We start from the raw sequence: 25924 nt of genomic DNA on the forward strand, positions 1-25924 counted from the left end.
CATTCGTGCTTAAACCAGAAGCTCAGGAATCATACTTGACTCCCTCCCCATTCACAACCTCTCAGTCACAGCCACTAGCCTAGCCAGAGCCACCATCATCCCTTACCTGAATTACTGTAAAATCCTCTAACATGTCTCTTCACTTCTTTCTTAATTTTCTCCAATACATTCCCTATTCCTCAGCCAAAATGATCATTTTAAATACAAAAATTGGGTTGAATTATTCCCCATTTAAAACAATATCCATTTTACTCTTAATAAAATCCAAATCCTTTAATAGGCCTGCAAGTTTCTTTGTAATTGTAGACAGCACAGCACATATAATTTTACTTCATGCCTTCCACTCTTTCCTTTGCTCCTTAAGCTCTAACCATACAGCCCTTTTTTCAGACCCTTGGCTGTACCAGATTATTTCCTCATTCTCTTCTTTCTTAGAATGTTTTTCCCCTGTTCTTTTGACGGCTAGTTTATATGTCCCATTCTCATGCTTCTATAAGGATATACCCGAGACTGGGTAATTTATAAAGGAAAGAGGTTTAATTGACTCACAGTTTCAAAGGGCTGGAGAGACCTCAAGAAACTTATAACCATGGCAGAACGGAAAGCAAACATGTCGTTCTTCACAAGGCGGCAGGGGAGAGAAGAGTAAGAGCCAAGTGAAGGGGAAGCTGCTATCAAACCATCAGATCTCATGAGAACTGACTGTCACAAGAATAGCATGGGGGGAACCACCCTCATGATTGAATTACTTCCCACTGTGACCTTCCCACCACATGTGGGGATTATGGGAACTGCAATTCAAGATGAGATTTGCGTGGGGACAGAGCCAAACAGTATCAGCTAGTTCCTTCTCATAGCACTGATATTTTTACTTTATAACAGTTACACAGTTTATATGTTTATTTAGGTGTCTATTATTTAAGGCTTGCTGTATCCTCATAAAATATGTAGCAATATCCCTATTTACAGAGGATGAAGTAGACTTAGATAACAAAGTTAACAATAGCTAAGATTCATACCCAGATCTGTTGCCTTCAAAGTCTAGATAGTTTTCAGTGAGAATATCTTGATGAGTCTGGTGAAGTGATGTATGCTGTATTCTTTTACCACGGCTATGGTACTTTTGCCTAATGAAGGCAAAGTAAGTGCCAGCAGAGCACAGAAGACAGGCATTGCCTTAGAAATTTAAAAGGAGGGAGATTATATTGCCTGGCTGATGAAAGATACCATAGAGTGGGATTGGGGCGTAATTGGGAACCTAAAGAATGGATAGGATTTAGATGGGCAGAGAGAAAAAATGACATCATAGGTGAAGAATAACAGACGACCAAAGATAGGAGAGTTAAAATTTTAAAGTATGTTTTGGGTACTTTAAAAATTTACCTGTCCTCCTTGCTGTATTGCTGCTTACCTATGTCTGCTTATTAATCCATGATACTATGGCTTCATATTTTGTTTTAATATTAATTATATATTTTTAACAGATGTATTTTTGTTGTACAGCACATTTTAAAGAAAAAAACATATTTTAGATTATCAAAGCGTAACTACTATGAGGGCCGAAGATAGAAGTTGAAGAATCAAATTTTCTTTCTCAGTGTGCTGGCTATTTTAAGAAGTATGAAAGGAGTCACCTCACAGTCTGATAATCATCATCTTGCAGTTAGTATCTTTCCTAAAGGCTTGGGATTCTCTACCTTATTGATAATCTTACATACAGACAGACAGACAAAGAGATAAAGGTAAACTTTTGGTAGAATTAAGTTTTTTTATCTTTTAGGATCTATGGCTTGCCTTATTATTCTTCCAAAAAAGTACTGTTATGGGTTTTTGAGCTTGTATACTTTGAACTTTCTTGACTTGGATTCTAATTATGAGGAAAAATAATCTCTACAAGACATATGAAGGAACATTATCTTCTTTTTTTTTTTTTTTGGAGACGGAGTCTGGCTCTGCCGCCCAGGCTGGAGTGCAGTGGCCGGATCTCAGCTCACTGCAAGCTCCGCCTCCCGGGTTCCCGCCATTCTCCTGCCTCAGCCTCCCGAATAGCTGGGACTACAGGCGCCCGCCACCTCGCCCGGCTAATTTTTTTGTATTTTTTAGTAGAGACGGGGTTTCACCGTGTTAGCCAGGATGGTCTCGATCTCCTGACCTCGTGATCCGCCCGTCTCGGCCTCCCAAAGTGCTGGGATTACAGGCTTGAGCCACCGCGCCTGGCCAGGAACATTATCTTCTAACTCCTGTCAGTTTTATTAATTCCAAAGGCAAGGAGTAATTCACTTTGGCGGGGGACCGGGGGGGGGGGGGGGGGGGCTTTACTGATAATCTTTTTGTAGAATCGTTATCAGAAATTAGCTGGGCAGGGCGCGGTGGCTCAAGCCTGTAATCCCAGCACTTTGGGAGGCCGAGACGGGCGGATCACGAGGTCAGGAGATCGAGACCATCCTGGCTAACACGGTGAAACCCGTCTCTACTAAAAATACAAAAAAATTAGCCGGGCGAGGTGGCGGGCGCCTGTAGTCCCAGCTACTCGGGAGGCTGAGGCAGGAGAATGGCGTGAACCCGGGAGGCGGAGCTTGCAGTGAGCTGAGATCCGGCCACTGCACTCCAGCCTGGGCGACAGAGCGAGACTCCGTCTCAAAAAAAAAAAAAAAAAAAAAAAAGAAATTAGCTGGACGTGGTGGCTCACACCTCTAATCCCAGCACTTTGGGAGGCCTAGGTGGGAGGATTACTTGAGCCCAGGAGTTCGAGACCAGCCTGGGCAACATAGCAAGATCTCGTCTCTACTAAAACTTTTTTTAAAGTTCTTTAATTAGCCATGCGTGGTAGTGCAAACCTGTAGTCCCAGGAGAGGCAAGAGGATTGCTGTGATCTCACCACTGCACTCTCGAGCCTGGGCGACAGAGTGAGACCCCATCTCAAAATAAAAATAAAGAAACATGGGAACTGGAAATATAATACTATACTTGTTTTGGACTCCATATCCCAAAGTTATAAAATTTTATCAAATACTTCCTAGTCTATAGTTTAAGAATCTCTTGGCCTGGCACAGTGGCTCGTGCCTGTAATCCCAGCACTTTGGGAGGCAGAGGCGGGCGGATCACGAGGTCAGGAGATTGAGACCATCCTGGCTAACACGGTGAAACCCGTCTCTACTAAAAATACAAAAGCAAAATTAGCCAGGCATACTGGCGGGCGCCTGTAGTCCCAGCTACACGGGAGGCTGAGGTGGGAGAATGGCGTGAACCCGGGAGGCCAAGCTTGCAGTGAGCCGAGATCGCGCCACTGCACTCTAGCCTAGGTGACAGAGTGAGACTCTGTCTCAAAAAAAAAAAAAAAAGAATTTCTTGTGATAGAATATAATAGCAAAACTGTATGCCATGCATGGTACGAACCATGTTATGTTTATTAACTCTTAATTCCCAAGATAATCCTCTAAGTAAGCACTGTTATCCCCATTTTACGTTACAGTTGAATAAGCTACGCCATAAAGAGACTAAGTAATTTGCTGGTTACACAGCTGTTAAATGGTTAAGATTTCTTCTAGCCCCTTTTAAGGGAAGAAAAACCTTTTCCTCCACCCTTGTATGTTCAGTAACGGGGCCTGCGAATTAAACTGACAGAAAAAACAGATTAACATGAAAAAAAAGTTTCTTGTATATGGATGCAAGAGGCAACAAAAGAAATGCTGTAGCTAGCTTGTGGATAAAGTTAAATACTTGTATACCTAATCTAGTGGGGAAAAGGAAGGAGGGAGAAACAACTTTGATTGGAAAAGCACATACATTTCTTTAGGAAAGACAAGTTTTTAGGAGAAGAGATGGGGATAAAATTTGTGGTAACCTTTGTCTGAACTGGTATGAGGGGTCTTTCCATTCTTCGGGGCCATCAGACGCCTCAGAGAGGGTATTTATGGGAACACCATTTCTCGGAAGCTGCACCTTTTGGTCAGTTTAGAGAAACTCCAGGAAGGCTTTTTTTCTGCATCTGTTGAATCTCAGGTATCTTCAGCTTAAAATAATCTTTGTGGCAACTCTGTTCTCACTCTTTCAACTACAACTAAACTCTTGGAGTCTCTAACCTCAAATATTTAATCTTATTGTTCCTCAAGAGTATTAGGCCAACTTTCAGAGCTTATATCTCAATCTTTTGTTCAGAAATCATTAATTACATTGTAATAATACCATAAAAGAAATAAAGCAGAAAGAATTAAACTCAATATATAAGTTAAACTTACTTTCTCTTTCCCCTAGGTTAGGTCTTATATTTGTGATGTAGTTTATTTTCACAAGAAAAAAACTGTTTGGTGTTATAATCCCTATTTTACAAGTGACTGAAGTCTAGAAAGGTTAGGCCATAGTCACTTAACTTTTCTGCGCTTCAAAGCTTTGATTGAAATCTTGAGTTACAGAGGTAGATTTCTAACACCCAGTGTCCTGACTTTATTTTCATTATTACTTCTTATACCAACCAAAGGGAGAAGAGGTAGAGATAATCGTGGGAGATTGCAGTGGACTAGTGGCATTTATTTGCAGGCATTTGTCATTTCTTATGATTTTCGTAGAAGATACATCCTTAAATTTTTTTTCAGTCTCCTGCTTTCCCACTTTCCTTGCTGTATTTTTCTACACACCTGTGCTACAGTTGACCCTTGAACAACACAGGTTTGAACTGTGAGTGTCTACTTATGCACATGCTGTTCAACCAAACTGGGATAGAAAAATAACATATGCCTGTTGGATTCCACAAGGCCTCCTGTTAGACTTGAATATGCATGGGTTTGGGTATACGTGGGGTTCTGGAACTAATCCTCCGAGTATACCAGAGAGCTGCTGTACTTAAAACAACTAACTGGCCTTCTTAAAAATAGTTTTCCTTTTTCTTCTCTAGGCCAATTTGTAGTATCCATCCTCTTGAAAGTTGTTTCTCTTGGGTTTAATGTCTGTGTTTAATCTATTTTATTATAGTTATAAATGAATGTTTTTCTTTATAGGGATTGCACGTTAAGAGATTGAGGAAGTCCAATTTCCCCCATACCCCTTCTTCACTTTCCTCCACCTTTTTACTTCTAGTGTGGAGGTGAAAATAAAGGTTAAAATTTGAAAGGGGAGATCAAATGAAAAAATCAGCTTTTAAATATCTCTCCTTGTGTAAGTGCACACATACTAACTTGTAGCCAGCAGTGCAGATACTTCCTAATACGTTTCATGACAAGAAATACGGTTTGATACAGGAATTTTTAAGATGTTGAATGGAGAAAATCTCTTATGTAAAATTATAGCTTTGCTGAGTTTTGATGTAATTTCTAGGAGAGGAATGTAAATGACTTAACTGAAAAAAGGGATGAAACTCTTCCGTCAAAATAAAAACTTAAGAAAATAGGTGTGGTGGTTAGGACTTTGGGAGGCTGAGACAAGAGGATCACTTGAGCTTAAGAGTTCAAGATCCCCTGGGTAACATGGACACCCTGTTGCTGCAAATAATTTTTAGAATGAGCTGGGCATAGTGATGCATGCCTATAGGCTCAGCTACTTGAGAGGCTAAGGTAGGAAGATGGCTTGAGCCCAGGAGGTCAAAGCTACTATGAACCATGATCGTGCCACTACACTCCTGCCTGGATGACAGAGCAAGACCCTGTCTCCAAAAAAACCTTAAAAAAAAAAAAAAAAAAAAGAATAAAGAAAAAATATATATTGGTGGGACTGTTTAAGAAAATATATACAGAGCGGGTAAATTGTGGAGATTGATAGGACTAAAAGTATCAATTGATTGAAACAAAAGGAAAAGGTTAGAATCGTAACTAGGTAAATGAAATAGAAGGTTTAAAGGAAAAGTAACTTTAAAATGCTGAAGTATGTTTTGAACATATAGAAAGGTGGCTGTGAGGAATTGTTAAGAGTAAAGCAAAGACCTGGCCAGGCGCAATGGGTCACGCCTGTAATCCCAGCACTTTGGGAGGCCAAAGCAGGCAGATCCCTTTTAACCAGGAGTTCAAGACCAGCCTGGCCAACTTGATGAAACTCTGTCTCTACTAACAAAAAAATTAAGCAGACATGGTGGTACACACCTGTAATTTCAGCTACTGAGGAGGCTGAGGCACAAAAATCGCTTGAATCCAAGAGGCAGAAGCTGTAGTGAGCCAAAATTGCACCACTCTACTCCAGCCTGAGCAACAGAGCAAGGTGGGGGGTGGGTGGGAAGACTAAGCAAAAACTGTAAATATGAAGATCTGAATACAGTGAAAGAAATAAGTCACAAATTTAAGAAATTATCAGGAATTGACTTAGCTCTTCAGTGTCTTAAATTTTTAATATCTGAGACTATGTTAACTGCTTTGTAGTAGCTTAGTTACTCATTAAGAAAGGATATTTTCTGCATCACTGTAAAAAGTAATGTGTTCTTTTTACAGAAAGCTTTTAAATCTCTAAAATGTAGACTATTTTAAATCACTAGGACTTCTGTTAATCAGATCAGCGAAATTGCTAAAGCTGATAGCGCTGCATGAGACGTGATATGCATCTTATTTAAAACGCATCGCAGAGCTTTTAAGGTGGTAAGGAATTAGCAAGCAAAACGTGAAGGGAAACTAGGAGCTCGGGGCTAAGGAAGCACAGAAGTCTCTCTTGTTTCAGGCGCGACAGCGTACTGGCTTGGGAGAGCCAGTTAAATTTTCAGAAATTTTCCAAACTCAAACATAGCCTTTATTAAAAATAAAATTATACAGAAGTACAAATAAGTTACATTTAAAATAGTAAAATTAAAAACAAAGGTAATAAATATTGAAAAGTCATGACTTCCTAGTTGTTTTCTAGGAAGTAAAATAATAGAAACATAAACCAGTGGGACTAATAGAAAATACAGAAAGAGGGCTGGACGGAGTGGCTCACACCTATAAATCCCAGTACTTTGGGAGGCCAAGGTGGGCGACTCAAAAGGTCAGGAGTTCGAGACCAGCCTGGTCAACATGGGGAAACCCCCGTCTCTACTAAAAACACAAAAAGTAGCCAGGCATGATGGGGCACGCCTGTAATCCCAGCTACTCAGGAGGCTGAGGCAGGAGAGTAGCTTGAACCCCAGAGGGGGAGATTGCAGTGAGCCGAGATCGTGCTACTGCACTCCAGCCTGGACAACAGACCAAGACTCCCTCTCAAAAAAAGAAAGAAAATACAAAAAGAGGTAGATTTAAAGCTGAATCGCCCAGAACTCCTCCTCTCCCTCAAAAAAATTAGGAAAGCCAAACCAAAATTTGTTAAAAATCTACAATAAAACTAGGCAAAAAGATGAAAGATATCCTGTGAACCCCAAATATAAGCTGATGTAAACAAGGTATTAACAGCTGCAAAACCATCTGATATCAGCATCTGTGTAAGGGGATGTAACAGGAGCAAGCCCAGTGTTAACCAGTACTCACGACAAAATGCAGTAGGTAAATTTGAGAACACCAAGTGAACTGTAAGAGTTTTTGTACAATCTGCATGTTGAGTGCAAAGAATCTCCAGTAAGATATGAAGGGGCCACGAGCAGTCTAGGCCCTATGACACAGTTAACCAGCTGTAGCTCCCTTTCCGTTTAAAGCCCCACACTAAGGAAGAACTGCTGGGAATAAAATCCAAATTGAACAGGATAGGAAAAATAGAGCCAAAGGAAATAGAAGGTTCAGATTAATGGGGGTGGGTAAAGTTTCAGGCAGTCTCACAGTGTCTGAGATCATGTCTTTAAACACTTGAAAGAAACAAAATGGGGAGTTCTAGAGCTGTGAAGTGAGAAAACCTGTCTTGACTCGTAACTCCTCTGTAAAAGTTGGGGAAAACTAATTTCATATAAAAATGAGCAACAATCGAATCCCATGGAAGCCTATTTGAATATGAAAATAAGGATTAGTGTAGTATCTCCACAGACAGTAAAGCTGTACCAGAAAGACAGTTTATGACGCTAGTGTCAACTAAAATTAATATTTCAAAACAAGTTAAAGAAAAATGATGGAATATGTGGAAGAGCAACATCAAGAAGTTGATAGAACTCAGAAAATTAGTAGAAATAAAGACATGATTTTAAAAACTAAATTTAACTAGAAGAGACATCTTTCCTTAAACCAAGAAGGTGAAAAAGAAGAAAAATTTTTAAAGCAAAAATAGACCTTCTCTTTCTACAATTTGATCAGTTTAGTCCTAAAGCCATTAGGTAGAGCAGAGAAAAATGGTTTAATCTATACCTCAGTCTGGAGAGGTTTAGGAGAGCTTTGGTGGCTCATTGGACTTACCCATGAGGATGGCTTCCGTGCAGGGTAGTGCCTTGGTTCAGGAGTGAGCGCCCGAGGGCTGGTGAGGAAAGCACATAGGGAATGCTCAGAGCCCAGTCAGGGAAGTGGATGGTTGTTCAAATCGAGATTGACCAAATTAATATGTTAGGTTATTGTTATTCATAATTTTCACTGTGGAGAAGAGAGTTACAAATATGGAAAGGAAGAAAACTTAAATATGAATCCTGTAATACTGCATTAGAATTGAAGAAATTGGTTTGAAGGGATGGTTTTCCATTGATACAGATGTAAACATAATTATCTGTATCAGTGAGTATGTATCTGTGTGTATGTAATTTTCCCTGGCTCTGCCCACTGAGAGGGCCGGAGCCTAGTGCCACCCCAATAGCAGTGAGCACCTGGCACCCAGATCTTGCCTTGCAAAATATTGTTCCCCACTGAAATTACTAAGGCTTTTTTGACAAATGGCAGGTTCCCCAGAAGTCAGGCAAAGGAAATGCTAGATTGTTCTGTAATATCCTTTGCCAGAAAACAAGACTGAAGGAATATTGGAGACATGTCAAATGGACACAGAATCTAACTTCAAGGGACCCTCACTGGCCACATCAGGAACAATCTCAGCATTCATTTCGTGGTCATAATGGCATATTGTAACCCACTGAATAAAGTAGGAAATAATGAGTTTTTACTCATATAAATAAATGAATTAATTGAAAGTTTGATGAGAATGGAGAATTATACACAGTTTCAGTAATTTATTTGCAAAAGGGAAAAGTAACTTTACAGTAGAGAAACCTGACAGACACAGCTTTAATCAAGTGATAAAGTTAATAACATTGGTAATGGGACAAATCAAAATGGTGTACCACCTGATACGGGTATGTCGGGTAGAACATAACATCTGTGATATTCCTGCCAAAGTTGGATAACCTCAATCTAATTGTGTGGAAACTTCAGGCAAACCCAAATTGAGAGATATTCTACAAAACAATTGACTTGTAATCTCCAACAGTGTTAAGATCACAAAGTCAAGGAAACACTGAGAAACTGCTGTGACTCAGAGTCTAAAAAGATACACCTAAATGCAACAAATGATTTTGAATTGGATCCTTTTGCTATAAAGAACATTATTGGTGGCTCTTCATAGGGTTCTGAGCATTAGATGGTAGTAATGTATTAATGTTACTTTGATTTTGATGGTTTTATAGTTATATAGGAAAATATCTGTAGGAAATACACACTGAAGTATTCATGGGTGATGAGACATCAAGAAGGCAAATTGCTATCAAATGGTTCAGGAAAAACAGTTTGTGATTGCTTTAGTCTTTAAAAAAATATTAGTAAGAAGAAATAAAGAAAAGAATTGAAAGTGACAAATATAGAAAGTAGGCAAAGAATATTCAACATGCTTGTAATGGGAGTCTCCTAGGAAGAAATCCAAAACAATGCTAGAAAATGCATAAGCAAGAAATCTTTTCTAAAATTAAAAAAGTTATTTCAAACTACTTATCAAAATGCCATAATAAAATGATTAGAATTTAAAGGAAAAAAATATCTGGAATTCCACTTCCCTCCCCCATCAAAAAAAGAAAGAAAATTCTGTTGTTCTCAGTTTATAGAAGACTAATGGAGTGAATATACTCAATAAAGAAAGAAGCTGAATCAGACTTTCACATATAAAGACTGGAATCAAATGTATCAACAAATAATTAGAGTTACAGTGTTCGTATAAACACTTCCTGGGGAGAGAGAACAACCTTCAGACATCCAAAATGATAGGAGGAGGGATACTGACATAAGGACTGGTGTTAGCATTAATGAAGGTGATTATAAGGAAGAGGGTGTATAATATGAAAAAGCTATATGCTCTGACAATTTTGATAAGGTACAGTTATTACAAAATGGGGGCAGAATTTGCAGATAATATGAAAACAGAATAAGCTTCCTAATTGCTTTAAAGTATTTAACTGGATATAAAAGTATAGTATTTGCAATCAGATCTGGGAAGATTGCTTGTAGGAGGAGACCAAAAGACAAAAGCCAAACCAAAGTTTGCCGTTAGAACAAAAGGACAAGTGAGTCTGAATTTTTACACACACACTTAAAAGAACAAACCATATAGTGAGACTGTGCTCCGGTTACTGTTGCTTCATAAGATACTACCCCAAGCTTATAGATTAAAACAGCCTTTTAATAGATTTTGTAGGTTAGGAATTCAGGCAGGTTCTGGCTGGATGGTTCTTGTTTTCCTTCTGGCATCAACTGAGGTCACTTAGTGGGACTTGGGTGGCGAATGAGCTGCTTCGGAGAGCCCAGTTTGGCTTTGCTCCCCTTGTCTTATGCATTGATGGTACTGGCTGGAAGTTTGGGCTCGGAGTACCATCATGTGACCTCTGCAGTATGGTGGTTTTAGAACAGTCTTGTTACGTGGTACCTGGCTTCCACTCAACAAGCATTACAGAAGAACCAGGCAAAAGCTTCATGGCCTCTTCTGATCTGACCTTGAAAGTCACACGGGATTACTTTCACATTTTTTGTTATACAAATGACCCAAAGCACTAGCACAGATTCCAGGAGAGGGGAATTAGATTCCGCCTCTCGATGGGGCAATGGCAAGGTCACAGTGTACAAGAGCATGGGATGCGGGCATCTTTGGAAAATACAGTCTGCTACTGGTTTATTTATGTTAAAAGCTTGAGTAAATAAGACAGGATGATAAGAATAGAACTGAGAACAAACAATTTCAGTCACATCAAAAGTTAATTCATGAAAACAGACAATTTTCAGGCTTGCTAATAAAGCAGAATTTAACCCTGTGAAGTATATAAGAGTTATACGTACAGCAAAGAAGTAAAGGTTAAAAACAAAGGACTGCATATAGCTGTAAAAAAAAAAAAAAAAGAAAAAGCATGGATGACATCTTTATATATTGTGCAGTTATCTTCTGGATATACTTACTTTTTTTTTTTTTTCCTGGGACGAAGTCTGTCTCTGTCGCCCAGGCTGGAGTGCAGTGGCCGGATCTCAGCTCACTGCAAGCTCCGCCTCCCGGGTTCACGCCATTCTCCTGCCTCAGCCTCCCGAGTAGCTGGGACTACAGGCGCCCGCCACCTCGCCCGGCTAGTTTTTTGTATTTTTTTTAGTAGAGACGGGGTTTCACCATATTAGCCAGGATGGTCTCGATCTCCTGACCTCGTGATCCACCCGTCTCGGCCTCCCAAAGTGCTGGGATTACAGGCTTGAGCCACCGCGCCCGGCCCTGGATATACTTACTATTAAGTGAAAAAAGCAAAGCAGAGAAATGTGTATTCTACCATTGAAGAAAGAAGAGAAATGTTGGCTGGGCGCAGTGGGTAATCCCAGCACTTTGGGAGGCCAAGCCAGGCAGATCATGAGGTCAGGAGTTCGAGACCATCCTGGCCAACATACTGAAACCCCGTCTCTAATAAAAATACAAAAATTCGCTGGGCTTGGTGACGTGTGTCTATAGTCCCAGCTCCTCAGGAGGCTGAGGCAGAAGAATCGCTTGAACCCGGGAGGCGGAGGTTGCAGTGAGCCGAGATCGCGCCACTGCACTGCAGCTTGGAGACAGAGCGAGACTCCCTCTGAAAAAGGAAAAAAAGAAATGTATGTTTGTGTGTATATATACACACATATATACAGATATGAAAATATGGAATAAATGTAAATGTATTTGCATGTTTGTGTGTATCTTTATATTGTTTACATGTGTACATATAAAGATCAGGACAGAATAGGATGAGAAAAAGGGATAGAAGCTGGACTTTTAAATACCTATGTTTTATAGATTTGACTGCAGAGTTATTTTACCTACTTATCAATGAAAATTTTAAAAGGCAAATTGAAGTTGAAAATAAAGTACAAATGAATCTAAATGTGTATTCACTTGGCAACAGTAATACTCAGGGAGGAACTATTCCAAGTAATTTTGAAATGGTGATTGGGCAGGTACAGAGGCTCACACCTGTGATCCCAGAGCTGTGAGAGGCCAAAGCGAGAGGATTGTTTGAGGCCAGGAATTCAAGAGCAGCCTGGACAGCATAGCAAGATGCCATCTCTACCAAGAATAATTTTTAAAAACTTAGCCAAGCATGTTGGTGCACACTACGGTCTCAACCACTCGGAAGGCTGAGGCAGGATTGCTTGAGCCCAGGAGCTCAAGGCTGCAGTGAACTGTGATTATACCACTGCAGTCCAGCCTGGGCAACAGAGCAGGACCCTGTCTCTGAAAATAAACAAAGAAAACAATAATTCAACCATACATCTCTAGCTATAGCCTAAGGATTAAAAGCTACAGGAAATAGTTAACTGTTTACGGTAATCATATCATGGTAGTAGTGTTGGTGGTGTAATTCACTGTTGTAAATGTAATATTGGATAAAACAAGTAAGTCATTATGCTGGTACTTTTGTTCTGCTATCTCCACTATCTTGAGAACCAGAATTACTCATATCCAAGAAAGCAGATACAACGCTAAAACAGATTAAGTATAAACCCAATGGTCCTAATTTTTCATTAGAGAAACCAGTATAAACTCATGATATATTTTTATTATCTCCATTCATCAATCTGTGGTTTAGCTGTGTCTACACGTACTAGAGACAACTCACCATGGATTGATAATTATTTAATTATGATGGATACATTCTATTAAGGCTATTAATGTTTTTATTTTAAGTGTTTTATTATAATTTTGAAAGGATAGTAAAATATTTTGTTAGATATTAATGTGGAACTTTAAATGTTTCTAAGCTTTTTGATGAATTATTGCTTCAATTGAGCTTGTTATCCATAAAACAAAGTTGATGATGATGGTGAAAGGAAGAATAACTCAATGATAAACATGCTTACTCTTACTCTGTCATCTTAACCTATACAAACTCCCAGAGAAGTTGTTTGCTGTAAGACAGGCTTGAAACTCACATTGGAAATGACTTAGTTGTCTGCAATTTGTTTGTTATAAATAGAGGGGAAAAAAAGATACGTGTTTATAACCATGTAACTGCAATATTTTTGAAAAAGTGCTTAAACTTTTGTTATTAATAGATTTAGTAGTTTTTAATATGTAGCTTTAAATAGTTCATTTTCAAAATCATATTTTGGTATAAAAATATTTTAAATAAAAATATTCGTGAATGTTACTTCAGATTGCTTTTGTGTCTTTTGAATTTTGACAATTTATAAATTATAAAATGAGTTAAAATAAATTATATCACTTATTTAAGGCATATTTTTCCCTTTAGTGTTGACCCTGCACAAGTTCCATATTGAAGTATGTAAAATGAACTGATCGTCTCAAGAGGAAAAAGTCAATAATCAAAGCATCTAGTGTATTAATTATTATTATAGGTTTCTTCCTTAATATAAAAATTAGAATACATCCTGATTTTTAAAATTTACACTTAAATTCAATAGTAATAAGATTACTGCTGTCTGCTGCGTGGAAATTGTTGTTTAATTGACTAAATGTGTTATAAACTTTAAAAGAGCATGTAGAAAAATTCTAACTCAGCCAGTTCTAATTTATGGTACATTTAGGTTATTAATAATTTTTTTTTGAAATTTATGTGTTGGGCAGAATCTTATACATATTACTATTTTAAGGTTCTAACCACATTTAATCAGTTATAGGACAGTTTACATATTTAACATGTTATCTTCAAATAACTTATTTTTTGAAAATATATCAATTTATTTCTCTTTTTCTTCCATCAGAATACAGTCGTTTTGAAGCTAAAATACATGATTTACGGGAGCAGATGATGAATAGTAGTATTAGTTCAGGGTCAGGTTCTCTTCGAACTAGCCAGAAGCGATCCCTCTATGTCAGGTAAATTTTTTTACTTCTAATTGTGGCAACTCTTAATTAGTTATGAATGTAAATTGTTTTGTATTTTTCACTATAACTTACTTAGTTTTACCATAAGAAAATATATTACAAATCAGTGTTGTTTTTTATTATTGATTCTCTGACAGTGTGTCTTTCAAGAATTGGAATATTGTTGAATTAATAATTTTTTTAATGAAAGTTATGTTATCCTTGAGTAATAATGATATGATAAAGGAAAAAATTCTGTGGACCAGAAATTGTTTTCAGATTGATGTGTTAGTAGTGGCTACAAGGTTGATAATATCATATCTAACACTTAGATTTAACTTATATCCTTTTCTAATATATTTTCCATTCAAGTAACATTTAATTACCTTGGCAATTTCCATAGTAGCAAAGGAAGCATATGTAAATTATAATTTAAAATGTGAATAGCCTCAGTAAATAATGCATATTCGGAAAATTTGTACGTGCATTTTTTTTTAAACACTTGGGAGAAGGCAAAGATGTTATTTTCCTATAATATAAAGGTTAAATGGCAACATAGGTCTAATAAATAGGTGATATTAGTATATAAACTGGTTTTTTTTTTTTTTTCCATTTCGTTGGCTTATAAGACTTAAAACAGAAATCCGAATTTACTTGTATTTTGTATACTTCTGGTAGAACTTTAACTGATGACTTTATTATACATTGTTGTAACATTAGCACTGTAAGTAATCTGAACCATTCTTTATAAATGATCATCTCAGTCCTCCTGATTCTGTTGGGGGACCTATTCCTAATATGTTTCATTTATCCTTCTGGTGAGAGAGAGATGTTACATATATAAACATGTATCCTATACACATGTATATCTATACACACAAACAGGTACTCTATGCTTGTTTACATATGATATGACTTACTGTCTTCACATAATCTTACTCTGATACATCATGAAAGGAAACTTTTCTCATTTTCTTCTTTCTGTTCCTTTTGTCTTTTGCTGTAAGTTCTTTGCTACTTATAACCCTGCCAATGATGTGGGAATCTTAAATCATCAGATTTTTTTCTCCCTTCGCCAATTCTAACAATACTCATTAAACTCTTGTGTTCCAAATTTATTAAAAGTGTATTATATATACAGATACATCGAAAATGGAAGAACATGGATTTTTCTACTTTTTTACATTTTCTTTTTTTTTTTTTTTGCTTATCTACATTTCCTAATTTTAGTATAATTAATAGGTGTTGCCTTTTGTTTGTACTTGATTAAATATTTACAAAGGCATAAAAATCACGACATAATAGTTATACTTATTTTCGGTACATTTAGTGAGTCATCTTCACTTTTTATTATTTTTAGAGAAGTAATGCTCTCTTTTCTTTCTTTCTTTTCTAAGACAGGGTCTCACTTTGTCACCCAGGCTGGAGTGCAGTGGCACGATCTCAGCTCACTGTAGCCTCAACCTCCGGGTTCAAGCGATCCTCCTGCCTCAGCCCCCCAAGTAGCTGGGACTGTAGGCACGTGCCACCATACCCGGCTAATTTTTGTGTTTTTAGTAGAGATGGGATTTCACCATGTTGGCCAGGCTGGTCTCGAACTCCTGACCTCAAGGGCCTCACCCACCTTGGCCTCCCAAAGTGCTGGGATTACAGGCGTGGGCCACTGTACCCAGCTTCTGTTTTTTAAAATCATATATTATCAAGAGACTTATAATGTCAAGCCTGTAATCCCAGCACTTTGGGAGGCCGAGACGGGCGGATCACAAGGTCAGGAGATCGAGACCATCCTGGCTAACGTGGTGAAACCCCGTCTCTACTAAAAAAAAAAAAATACAAAAAAAACTAGCCGGGCGAGGTAGCGAGCGCCTGTAGTCCCAGCTACTCAGGAGGCTGAGGCAGGAGAATGGCGTAAACCCGGGAGGCGGAGCTTGCAGTGAGCTGAGATCCGGCCACTGCACTCCAGTCCAGGCGACAGAGCGAGACTCCGCCTCAAAAAAAAAAAAAAAAAAAAGACTTATAATGAAAAATAACTGTCACTTGCACCAGCCCCTAGTTTCATTCTCCAGGAACAAGCATCCTCCATTTTCCTAGCAAACTTCCTTCACCTCCTTACTTCTAAATATGAAGCCTTCACCTCTGTATTTCTAAATAACATGCATATACTGCTATCTTCTATTTTACCAGTTTTGTATATTAGTCTTAAAACCATGGTAGATGAGAACTTTTCTCTGTAGTACCAAACCACTCATTCAGTCTCATCACCATCACCCAAACATAGCTATCTCTGTTAACAAAACTAATAGCATTTAGAGTCATGTGACTATGTAATAGCTGTCATGACTCAGTCAAGTGGAACCCTATGAGCTGCCTCCTTTCTTCTGCACCCCTTCGTTTTTCCTCGGCTTAATAATTGTCTTGCATTTTATTTGATCAATTTTTCATATACTTACTACTAACTATCTTTCTGTATCTTCCAGTAACCACTGTAGAGCTTTTCACATTACGAAAACATAGTCACACATACGGTCTGATAGTTCAGGTTTTTCCCATCTTTATGCTCCAGTCTAGACTAGTTACTCTGTAAACTTGCTGTATAGCTCTCAGCTGGGACTTCCCACTGCCATTATTCTGTTCCCTTTGACTGTCTACCATGTCACATGTTTCCTAGATGCCACGTTTTCTTCTTTCTCAGTTAATCTTCCTAGAGCACATCCTCCAGTAAATTCCTGCGAAAAGATGTGTGGGAGGTACCTTTTGAGTCTTAGCATGTCCGAAATGACCTTATTTTGCCTTCTCCCCAATAGAGAATTTGGAATGTTGGGGGAGGGAATGATATCCTGTTTTATTTTCCAGGACCTCATTCATCTTCCATTTCTTTCGTGGACATAATCTCATGTGTCTGAGATTTTCTTCTGCTTTTTGTATTCTTTGCTTTCTCTGTATTCCTTATTTCTAGCTATCCTATTTTCTTGGGGGTTTTTTCTTTAGTGTTTTATATAAGGCATTCTTTAAATAGCCAGTGTTCCTTTCATTGTTTTCCATTCTTATGAATAGAGAAATGAAGATAATGGATTTAACTAGAAGACAATGGGGTAAAGGGAGGAATAAATTGGCTCTTACATTTCCTCTGCTGTCCCACGTCATTCTGTTCTTTGGTATAATTAAATATCTCTAGAGAAGAATCCCTGTCTCCTGCCAATAGTATAAACCAAGTTGCTAGAATTTCATTTTCATCCATGTCAGTCCAGCCATCTTCCCCTTCTCCACCAAGTTTCAGAGTATACAGCTCCTCAAATTCAATTTCTCTGGAGACTAAACCTCTAGTCTTCTGTGGGTTTGGGGAATGGGAAAAGGAACTTTGGTGGGAGTGGTCTAAGTGCTACATACAGTGTTTCTACCTTCTGTTTTTAGTACAGTAACTTATCCCTGCCTACCTTGGTACTACTGTACACTTCTAATTTATGACCATCTCCAGGATTCTTGTGGAATAAAACTTGTTTCTATAACCCTCTCTGTTGACACTCCATTTATAGCTTCTTTCATTCTGTTAAATTTAATTAGCATCATCCAAAAATGTGTTAAAATCTCTCTTCCCCTGTTTTCGTCTCTCTTTTGTATTTTTCTTATTGTCATTTTAATGAGTCAGGATGGAGAAGAAATAGACGCAGTCTGCTATAGTTAATCAGAAGCCTTGTGGTTCTTTTTGAGATGGGGTCTTGCTCTGTTGGCCAAGCTTGTCTTGGACTCCTGGGCTTAAGGGATCCTCACACCTTAACGTCACAAGTAGCTGGGACTGCAGGCACACACCACCACACCTGAGTCTTGTGGGGTTTTTTAGTCAATGTATTTTTAATTTCAAAACCCAAAAAAAAAAAAAGGCTACAAAAAACTACCCACAGTAACCTCTTTATAAAGCTCTGAAACAAGCAAAACATACATTATGTTGTTTAGTCACTCACGTGTTATATGATCAAACCAACCAAAAAAGAGTGAGTCAAAGAAACAAACATATGAAGAATGATAGTTAAATCTAATAGTGGGGAACTCTTGCTCCAGGGGAATCAGGACAGAGGGAATATGTGCAGGTGAATGTGAATTACTGATGAAGGTTTCGTGTGTAGTCTTAGCTTGGATAGTAGGTGAACAGATGTTCATTGCACTCTTATGATTAATAACTCACATGTATTCCATGGGCTTCTTTTTTTATGAATCAAATACATTAAAAGAGAATGTTAAACTGCTAACATAAGTAGAGATTGTGGGTGATTTCTTTTCCTTTGTTGTTCAATAATACAGTTAGATTTTGTGATTCAAAAGGTGAATTTTTATAATAATGTAGGAAGTTAATATTTTCCTTTTCTGAATGTCTTGACATTTGTACTACCTCTTAAGGCACTTTATTTTCTATTTTATATTATGCTTATTTGTCCCCTTATCTTCTCTATGTTTGAAAGTATGTTTAATGAGCCTTCCTACTTACAATTCTCCCTGCTTCCCTAACACCTTTAGCCCCACGAAAAGACTCGAAAGAACTCATTTGAAAAACCATTAACTACTAGTTTATTTATTTAGCTGTCAAGTAATTCCACCCCTCTTGAGTTTTACTTGAAGAGATAGATTCTTAAATGTTGGGTAGTGTGAAAAAGATTATGATTTTCATCCTAATTTCCAGTTGCCAAATTAGAACAAAAGAATGAATAAATTATATTATAAATGTAATTGCTGTGATCCTTTCTTTCTTACACTCTTGAGAGAGCTTATTTGGACTTAAGAATTTGATTTATCTAAATATTGTACATAAGTGGTAGGACACAATGTTTTCTTTTTGTCAAATTTTAAAATATTCTTAACTTTGCAATTACCGTATTAAATTATTACTTTTTCCAAAATATTTGGCAGCTGATGAAGTCATCTGTAATTAATGTTCATCATTGTTACTGACTCTGAAAACCCTATCAACTCTAGTACTGTGAACAAATGGAAGGAGTAATTAACTGGCAGAATAATCACTATGTTGATCTAGTCTTACAGTCCACAACTAATAAATCTAATTTATCAGGGAATTTGTTTTCCTACATGTATCTAATGAAAGTAAAGAGAAGAATGTATCTTAATAATTTTTGTTTATTAATTTCAAACTCTCTGGATTGGTCTTTATTTTAGAATTCAATATAGCTTGCCATTGGATTACAAGCCAAGAGCGTTTTTAGAATTTTTCTTGTGGTATTGAAAGACACAGATAATACAATACAGTATTTTCGTAACAAGTTGATTTTGCTGTTTCTTTTTTGTCTCGTCTTATATGTAGTGCAGAACTGAACAGGGTGTCATTTGGCCTGCTATGATATATTTATTTATCCAAATTAAATATACTTTCAGAATCCCATGATATGTTGATTAATATTGTTATAGCAAGTAATTATGGACTTTTTTTCTTCTGACTCTAGAGCCCTTTTTGATTATGACAAGACTAAAGACAGTGGCCTTCCCAGTCAGGGATTGAACTTCAAATTTGGAGATATCCTCCATGTTATTAATGCTTCTGATGATGAATGGTGGCAAGCCAGGCAGGTCACACCAGATGGGGAGAGTGATGAGGTTGGAGTGATTCCCAGTAAACGCAGGTATGTCTGTTTCTTACCGCTTGAATGTGGGGCAACATAAATAATTGATGTTCTTTTAAATTTCTTTTAATTTTTGACAACATGGATAGTCCTGGAGTGCATTATGCTCATTGAAAAAAGTCAGACACAGAAAGACAAAAATTGTATGATCACATTTTTATGTGAAATCTAAAGTAGTCGAAGTCATACAGAGGAGAATGGTGGTTACCAGGGATTAGGAGGATGGGGAAATGAGGAGATACAAAGTTTCTGTGATACAAAATGAGTGAGTTCTGGACCTCTAATATGTAAGCATGGCGACTATAGGTAATAGTACTGTACTTGAAATTTGCTAAGAGGGTCGGTCCTAGGTGTTCTCACCACCCAAAAAAAAGGTAACCAGGTGAGGTAATGGATGTGTTAATTAGATTGACTGTAGTGATTATTGCACAGTGTTTGTTTGTGTGTGTGTATACACACATAAAATCATTAAGTTGTGCAACTTAAATATATACAATTAGGCCAGGTGCAGTGGCTCATGCCTGTAATCCCAGCACTTTGGGAGGCTGAGGCAGGTAGAGCACTTGAGGTCAGGAGTCAAGATGAGCCTCACCAACATGGTAAAACCCTGTCTCTACTAAAAATACAAAAATTACCTGGGCATGGAGGCGCATGCCTGTAGTCCCAGCTACTCAGGAGGCTTAGGCAGGAGAATTGCTTGAACTTGGGAGGCCAAGGTTGCAGTGACCTGAGATTGCACCACTGTACTCCAGCCTGGGAGACAGAGCGAGACTCTGTCTAAAAAGAGACAGAGCGAGATTCTGTATATATATGTACACACACACACACACAATTAAAAATAATCACCAGAACAACTGAAAAAATAAATTTCTTTTACTAAAATGATTTTATGCTGTTTTTTATATTGTTTCACAGCCATTTAATTTTATTCAAATGGATTTGTAACCATTGACATAACTAGAAAATATGGGCCAAGCACAATGGCTCACACCTGTAATCCCAACACTTTGGGAGGCCGAGGTGGGTGGATCACAAGGTCATGAGTTCAAGACGAGCTTGGCCAAGAGACCAGCCTGGCCAATATGGTGAAACCCTGTCTCTACTAAAAATACACAAATTAGCTTGGTGTGGTGGCGGGCACCTGTAGTCCCAGCTACTTGGGAGGCTGAGGCAGGAGAATTGCTTGAACCCAGGAGGCAGAGGTTGCAGTGAGCCAAAATCGCACCATTGCACTCCAGCCTGGGCAACAGAGCAAGACTCCGACTCAAAAAAAAAAGCAAGTGATGCTTGCTGCCAAGTAGAAATTTATCTAAAGCTACTAGTTGCTGAAAACAAAATAAGTATATATTAAGTCAATGTGCCATTTAGCTATACCAGTGAAGAGAAAACTGAAAGTGTCGTGGTTGATGTAGATAGCTAAGAGGACCTAAATTTTTTGTTTTTGGTGTCATGAATTTCTTCCTTCATGCCAAAATTTTTGGAAATATCTGGTAATACGCTTCACTTTTCTTTTTCCTTGCTTAAATTACATGTATTGGTGCAGTACACTGGTCTTTTCTCTTTGCTTTTAATGATTATATATAGGTAGGTAGGTAGATTGAGTGATTTTGTTAAGAGACAGGGTCTTGCTCTGTCACCCAGGCTGAGTGCAGTGATGTGATCATAGCTCACTGAACCTCAGACTCGTAGGCTCAAGCTGTCGCCCACCTCAGCTAGTAGCTGGGACTACAGGCGCAGATCACTGCACTCAGCTTAGCGTTTTGTTTTTGTTTTTTTGTGGAGATGGGTTCTAGCTATGTTGCCCAGGCAAGTGTTAAACTCCTGGCCTCAAGCGATTTTCTCACCCTAGCCTCCCACAGTTTTGGGATGACAGGTGTGAGCCACTGCACCCAGCGCAATTGATTCGTTTTAGTGATTCATGGGTGCATACTCAGCATATAGCAAAAGTAGTTAAGTACAGGCCCTCTTTGCAAAGCATGGTCCCAGCTTAGAGGACCCCTTCTAAGGCCTATGATGTGCTGTTGAATGTCTCTGCTTTTGTGGGGAGAGTATTGAAATGTCATTTCAGAACTCCTCCAAGATAGCTTATTTATGAGATCTGCTTAATCCAAATCATTGTCTAGAAGTTCTTTTTTTTTTTTTTGAGACGGAGTCTCGCTATGTCACCCAGGCTGGAGTGCAGTGGCCTGATCTCAGCTCACTGCAAGCTCCGCCTCCCGGGTTTACACCATTCTCCTGCCTCAGCCTCCCGAGTAGCTGGGACTACAGGCGCCCGCCACCTCGCCCGGCTAGTTTTTTGTAATTTTTAGTAGAGACGGGGTTTCACTATGTTAGCCAGGATGGTCTCGATCTCCTGACCTGGTGATCTGCCCGTCTCGGCCTCCCAAAGTGCTGGGATTACAGGCTTGAGCCACCGCGCCCAGCCTAGAAGTTCTTCAGGAGCTTTTTAAAGTAGTAAGATAGCCAGCAAAAATAGTTAGAGATAATAAAAAAATGTTTATTATAACTAGTTAATTCATTTTAAGTCAAGATTATGATGTAATAAAGTTATCCTTTTCTTATTAGTCAGATTTATACCTATTTTGTAACTATTTCTAGACCTTATTAAATATTAATTTACCTGTTTGTAGAAGCTTAAAAATAGTAGTATTAAATTATAATCAAGATTTATAATTATGATTTTGGGGCTTATAACTGTCGTGGCTATATCCATATATTTAGCATGATCCAACTATTTGGCTAGATCTTACAGTTGATGGCAAATCCTCTTTTAGCAGTGCAGCAGTCAGCATAACTTTTTTCCAGAAATAGAACATAGTCTGCTTTAAATTCGGAAATGCTTCCTCTATGCCTTGTTGAGTCAGTAGAAATCTTACATCTTAAATATCAAGGTCAGAGCTCCTAAAAATTGTCTTAGTTCTTGGAGTCTCATACCTTGCAAAGGCTTCCTGTGCCTACACCCAATAATAGACACTGTTGGCTTCATTGGAGAGACTTTTGTTTTCATTTTGTACAAAAATTCTGTAAGGTTATGTTTTAAAGCAAGAAATAATGTAAGAAAGATGTCTTGAGACCTCTGCCAGTTTCCAAATGCACGAGTAGCGTTGCAGAATGTAAGCTTACTCCCGTGAGACACAGTAAGAAGCCACAACTGATGATGCCGTTTGGCTCTTGAATGTATTCAAAGCTTACCTTTTCTTAAATAGAACTATGTCTTTCTTAGACCTCTTCTAAAATAACATAGGAATTGTAATTCCTACAATTCTTGGCTTTCTTTCAGGAATAATATTTACAAATATAGACAATTTAAGTTGCTGAGCTGTGTATTAAAGAAGATAATGATTAGAAAACAAAGTTGAGTTGTAAATGCTCACCCACTAAATGCTAGTTTTGTGGTGCTGTTAATAAGTACTGAGGCAAGATTATAAATTATTCAGGTCATGTAGCCTCAGAATTGTTCTTGAATAGTAAAAATCATGAGTTTTAATTTTTTTTGTTTGTGATGGGGACGGAGTCTTGCTGTGTCGCCCAAGCTAGAGTGCAGTGGCGCGCAATCTTGGCTCACTGCAACCTCCACTTCCTGGATTCAAGTGATCCTCCTGCCTCAGCCTCCCAAGTAGCTGGGATTACAGGCACCCACCACAGTGCCTGGCTAATTTTTGTATTTTTAGTAGAGACTGGGTTTCACCATGTTGTCCAGGCTGGTCTTGAACTCCTCACCTTATGATCCACCCGCCTCAGCCTCCCAAAGTGCTGCGATTACAGGCATGAGCCACCGCGCCTGGACTTAAATTTACAACTTAAATTCATGAATGCTAAGGTCCTGCTGTACCCATAGTAAAACTAAATAGAGAGATAATAAGGAAAAAATAAAATTTATTCATAGGCTTGTTTTGGTAGGCTTTTCTGTTATACACTAACATAATTGCTGTGTTGAAATTGGAAAATTTGTGAAAGCTTAATTTACATGAAATAGTACAAGGTTTACATTAGTGTTACAATCTACATAAAAATTTGTCTCATTGTAGTTTTATTTGCTTGCTTATTTTGAACAGGTAAAGTTCAGAATTTAAAAGATGTGAAAGCTTTATAGGCTCTCTCACAACACCCATTTCACCTCCATGGGGTAAAGATTTAACAGTTCTTATGTATCTTTCCAAAAGTACTTTAAAACTCTTACTTTAATAACTGTGACTGGTTATTTATATATTTACATACACACACACACACATATATCATTAGAATTAAGCTTAATTTTTAAATATCCCACCTTTTTATTATTAAAAGTTTCAGAGCTATAGAAAAGTACAAAAAACGGCAATATACAATGAACATCCACATATCCTTCTCCCACTTTCACCAATTTTTAACATTTTGCCACATTTGCTTTCTCTTTCTCAAGCTTAATTTTTAGCGTATGTGCTTCATGCTAAGCTAATACTTAAAAATAAACAAAACTTGGAAAATGGTTAAACTCAGAAATGGTGCCTCATACTTTCATATAATTTTGTAACTGAGTATACATATAAAAGTGTGCACCTCTGGGCTGTGTGTTGATACTCCTACACCTGTGGACTGCGTATTGATAGGTCATAGCATCAGGTTTTGTTCCATTGTAGAATGAGCCCTTTGTTTCCTTTTTCAGCAGTTCTGATTTGAGGATGCGAACCTAAATGGCTCCTGAAGGTCTCACAGTGTAAAATGCCCGTTATAGAGATACCAGTTCCGGTTATTTTTAGTGAGACCCCTAGATATGTTTGTTTTACTTAAAAAAACATTCTGTACTTTGACAGAGTTGAGAGGAAAGAGCGAGCCCGATTAAAAACAGTGAAATTCAATTCTAAAACGAGAGATAAAGGGGTGAGTATTTGAAATCTCTACATTTTCGTCTTTCCTGTTTGAGCTACATTGTTAAAATGAAAAGGATCTTGCTATAGGAATCAGTCATGATCAGTTCTTGCCATGGTGCTTTACAGTGGTAGATACTTAAGTAAGCATTTGTTAAATGAAAGCAGCCATTTCACAGACCCTTCCAAATTATCAAAACTATCATTCAATATATTATTAGCGACATACTTTTGGTCAAGCTTATTTTTATAAATGAAATGTATTTGACCTTCATTCAACTTCCAGTTAGAAATTTGTGTTACTAGGCCGGGCATGGTGGCTCACGCCTGTAATCCCAGCACTTTGGGAGGCCAAGTCAGGCAGATCACCTGAGGTTAGGAGTTCGAGACCAACCTGACCAACATGGCAAAACCAAAAATACAAAAATTTGCCAGGCGTGGTGGCGGGCATCTGTAATCCCAGCTACTCTGGAGGCTGAGGCACAAGAATCACTTGAACCCGGGAGGCAGAGCTTGCATTGAGCCAAGATCACACCACTGCGCTCCAGCCTAGGCAACAGAGTGAGACTCTGTCTCAAAAAAGTAAAAGAAATTTGTGTTACTCGTGTTAATCATGGCAGGTAATTTAATAATGACCCTGCTAAGAAAATAGGCATTTCAGAAATGCTAAGTCATAATCTTAAGTTTACAAGTTGTTGCAAGCAAATTTTTGGAAATTTTTTTGTTCTTTCCTCACATTATTCTTGCTTTAATTTCTTAAGAGAATCCATGTTTTAAATGTTGGAATCAATATGAAATTTTATTTGGCAGAAACAAAGTGCTAGTCATGAGGAGAAGTTTGTAGATGATCAAGAAAATATCCATTAGCCAGGCTTGGTGGCACATGCCTATAGTCCGAGCTATTTGGGAGGCTGAGGCAAGATAATTGCTTGAGCACCAGAGGTCAAAGCTGCAATGAGCCATAATTGCGCCTCTGCACTCCAGCCTGGGCAGCAGAGGGAGAGCCTGTCAAAAAAAAAAAAGAAAAAAAAATGTATCAAGGCTAGGCAAGACGGCTTACTCCTGTAACCCAGCACTTTAGGAGTCCAGGGTGGGAGGATCACTTGAGCCCAGGAGTTCAGTACCAGCCTGGGCAACATAGTGAGACCCAATCTCTGAAAGAAAAAAAAAAAAGTAAAAAATTAGCCAGGCGTGAAGGCTTGCACCTGTAGTCCCAGCTGCTCCCGTGGCCAAAGTGGAAGGATTGCTTAAGCCCAGGACGTCCAGGCTGTAGTGAGCCATGATCATGCCACTGCTCTCCAGCCTGGGTGACACAGTGAGACCCTGTCTCAAAAAAAAAAAAAAGAAAGAAAA

At 38.2% G+C, this 25924-nt stretch overlaps 1 protein-coding gene across 28 annotated transcripts in view; it reads left to right on the forward strand.

Moving 5' to 3' along the window:
• DLG1 (discs large MAGUK scaffold protein 1) overlaps positions 1 to 25924 on the forward strand; it is a 278145-nt gene that overhangs the window by 216132 nt on the left and 36089 nt on the right. For all 28 annotated transcript variants that reach the window (XM_033213126.1, XM_033213130.1, XM_033213141.1 and 25 more), the window contains 3 exons: positions 13998 to 14112; positions 19548 to 19724; positions 24518 to 24584. In XM_033213126.1, the coding sequence (XP_033069017.1) occupies positions 13998 to 14112; positions 19548 to 19724; positions 24518 to 24584 (359 nt within the window). The remainder of the gene's footprint in view (positions 1 to 13997; positions 14113 to 19547; positions 19725 to 24517; positions 24585 to 25924) is intronic.

The sequence above is a fragment of the Trachypithecus francoisi genome, unplaced genomic scaffold (assembly GCF_009764315.1).
Source record: "Trachypithecus francoisi isolate TF-2019V2 unplaced genomic scaffold, Tfra_2.0 Lachesis_group0, whole genome shotgun sequence".
Lineage (NCBI taxonomy): Eukaryota > Metazoa > Chordata > Mammalia > Primates > Cercopithecidae > Trachypithecus > Trachypithecus francoisi.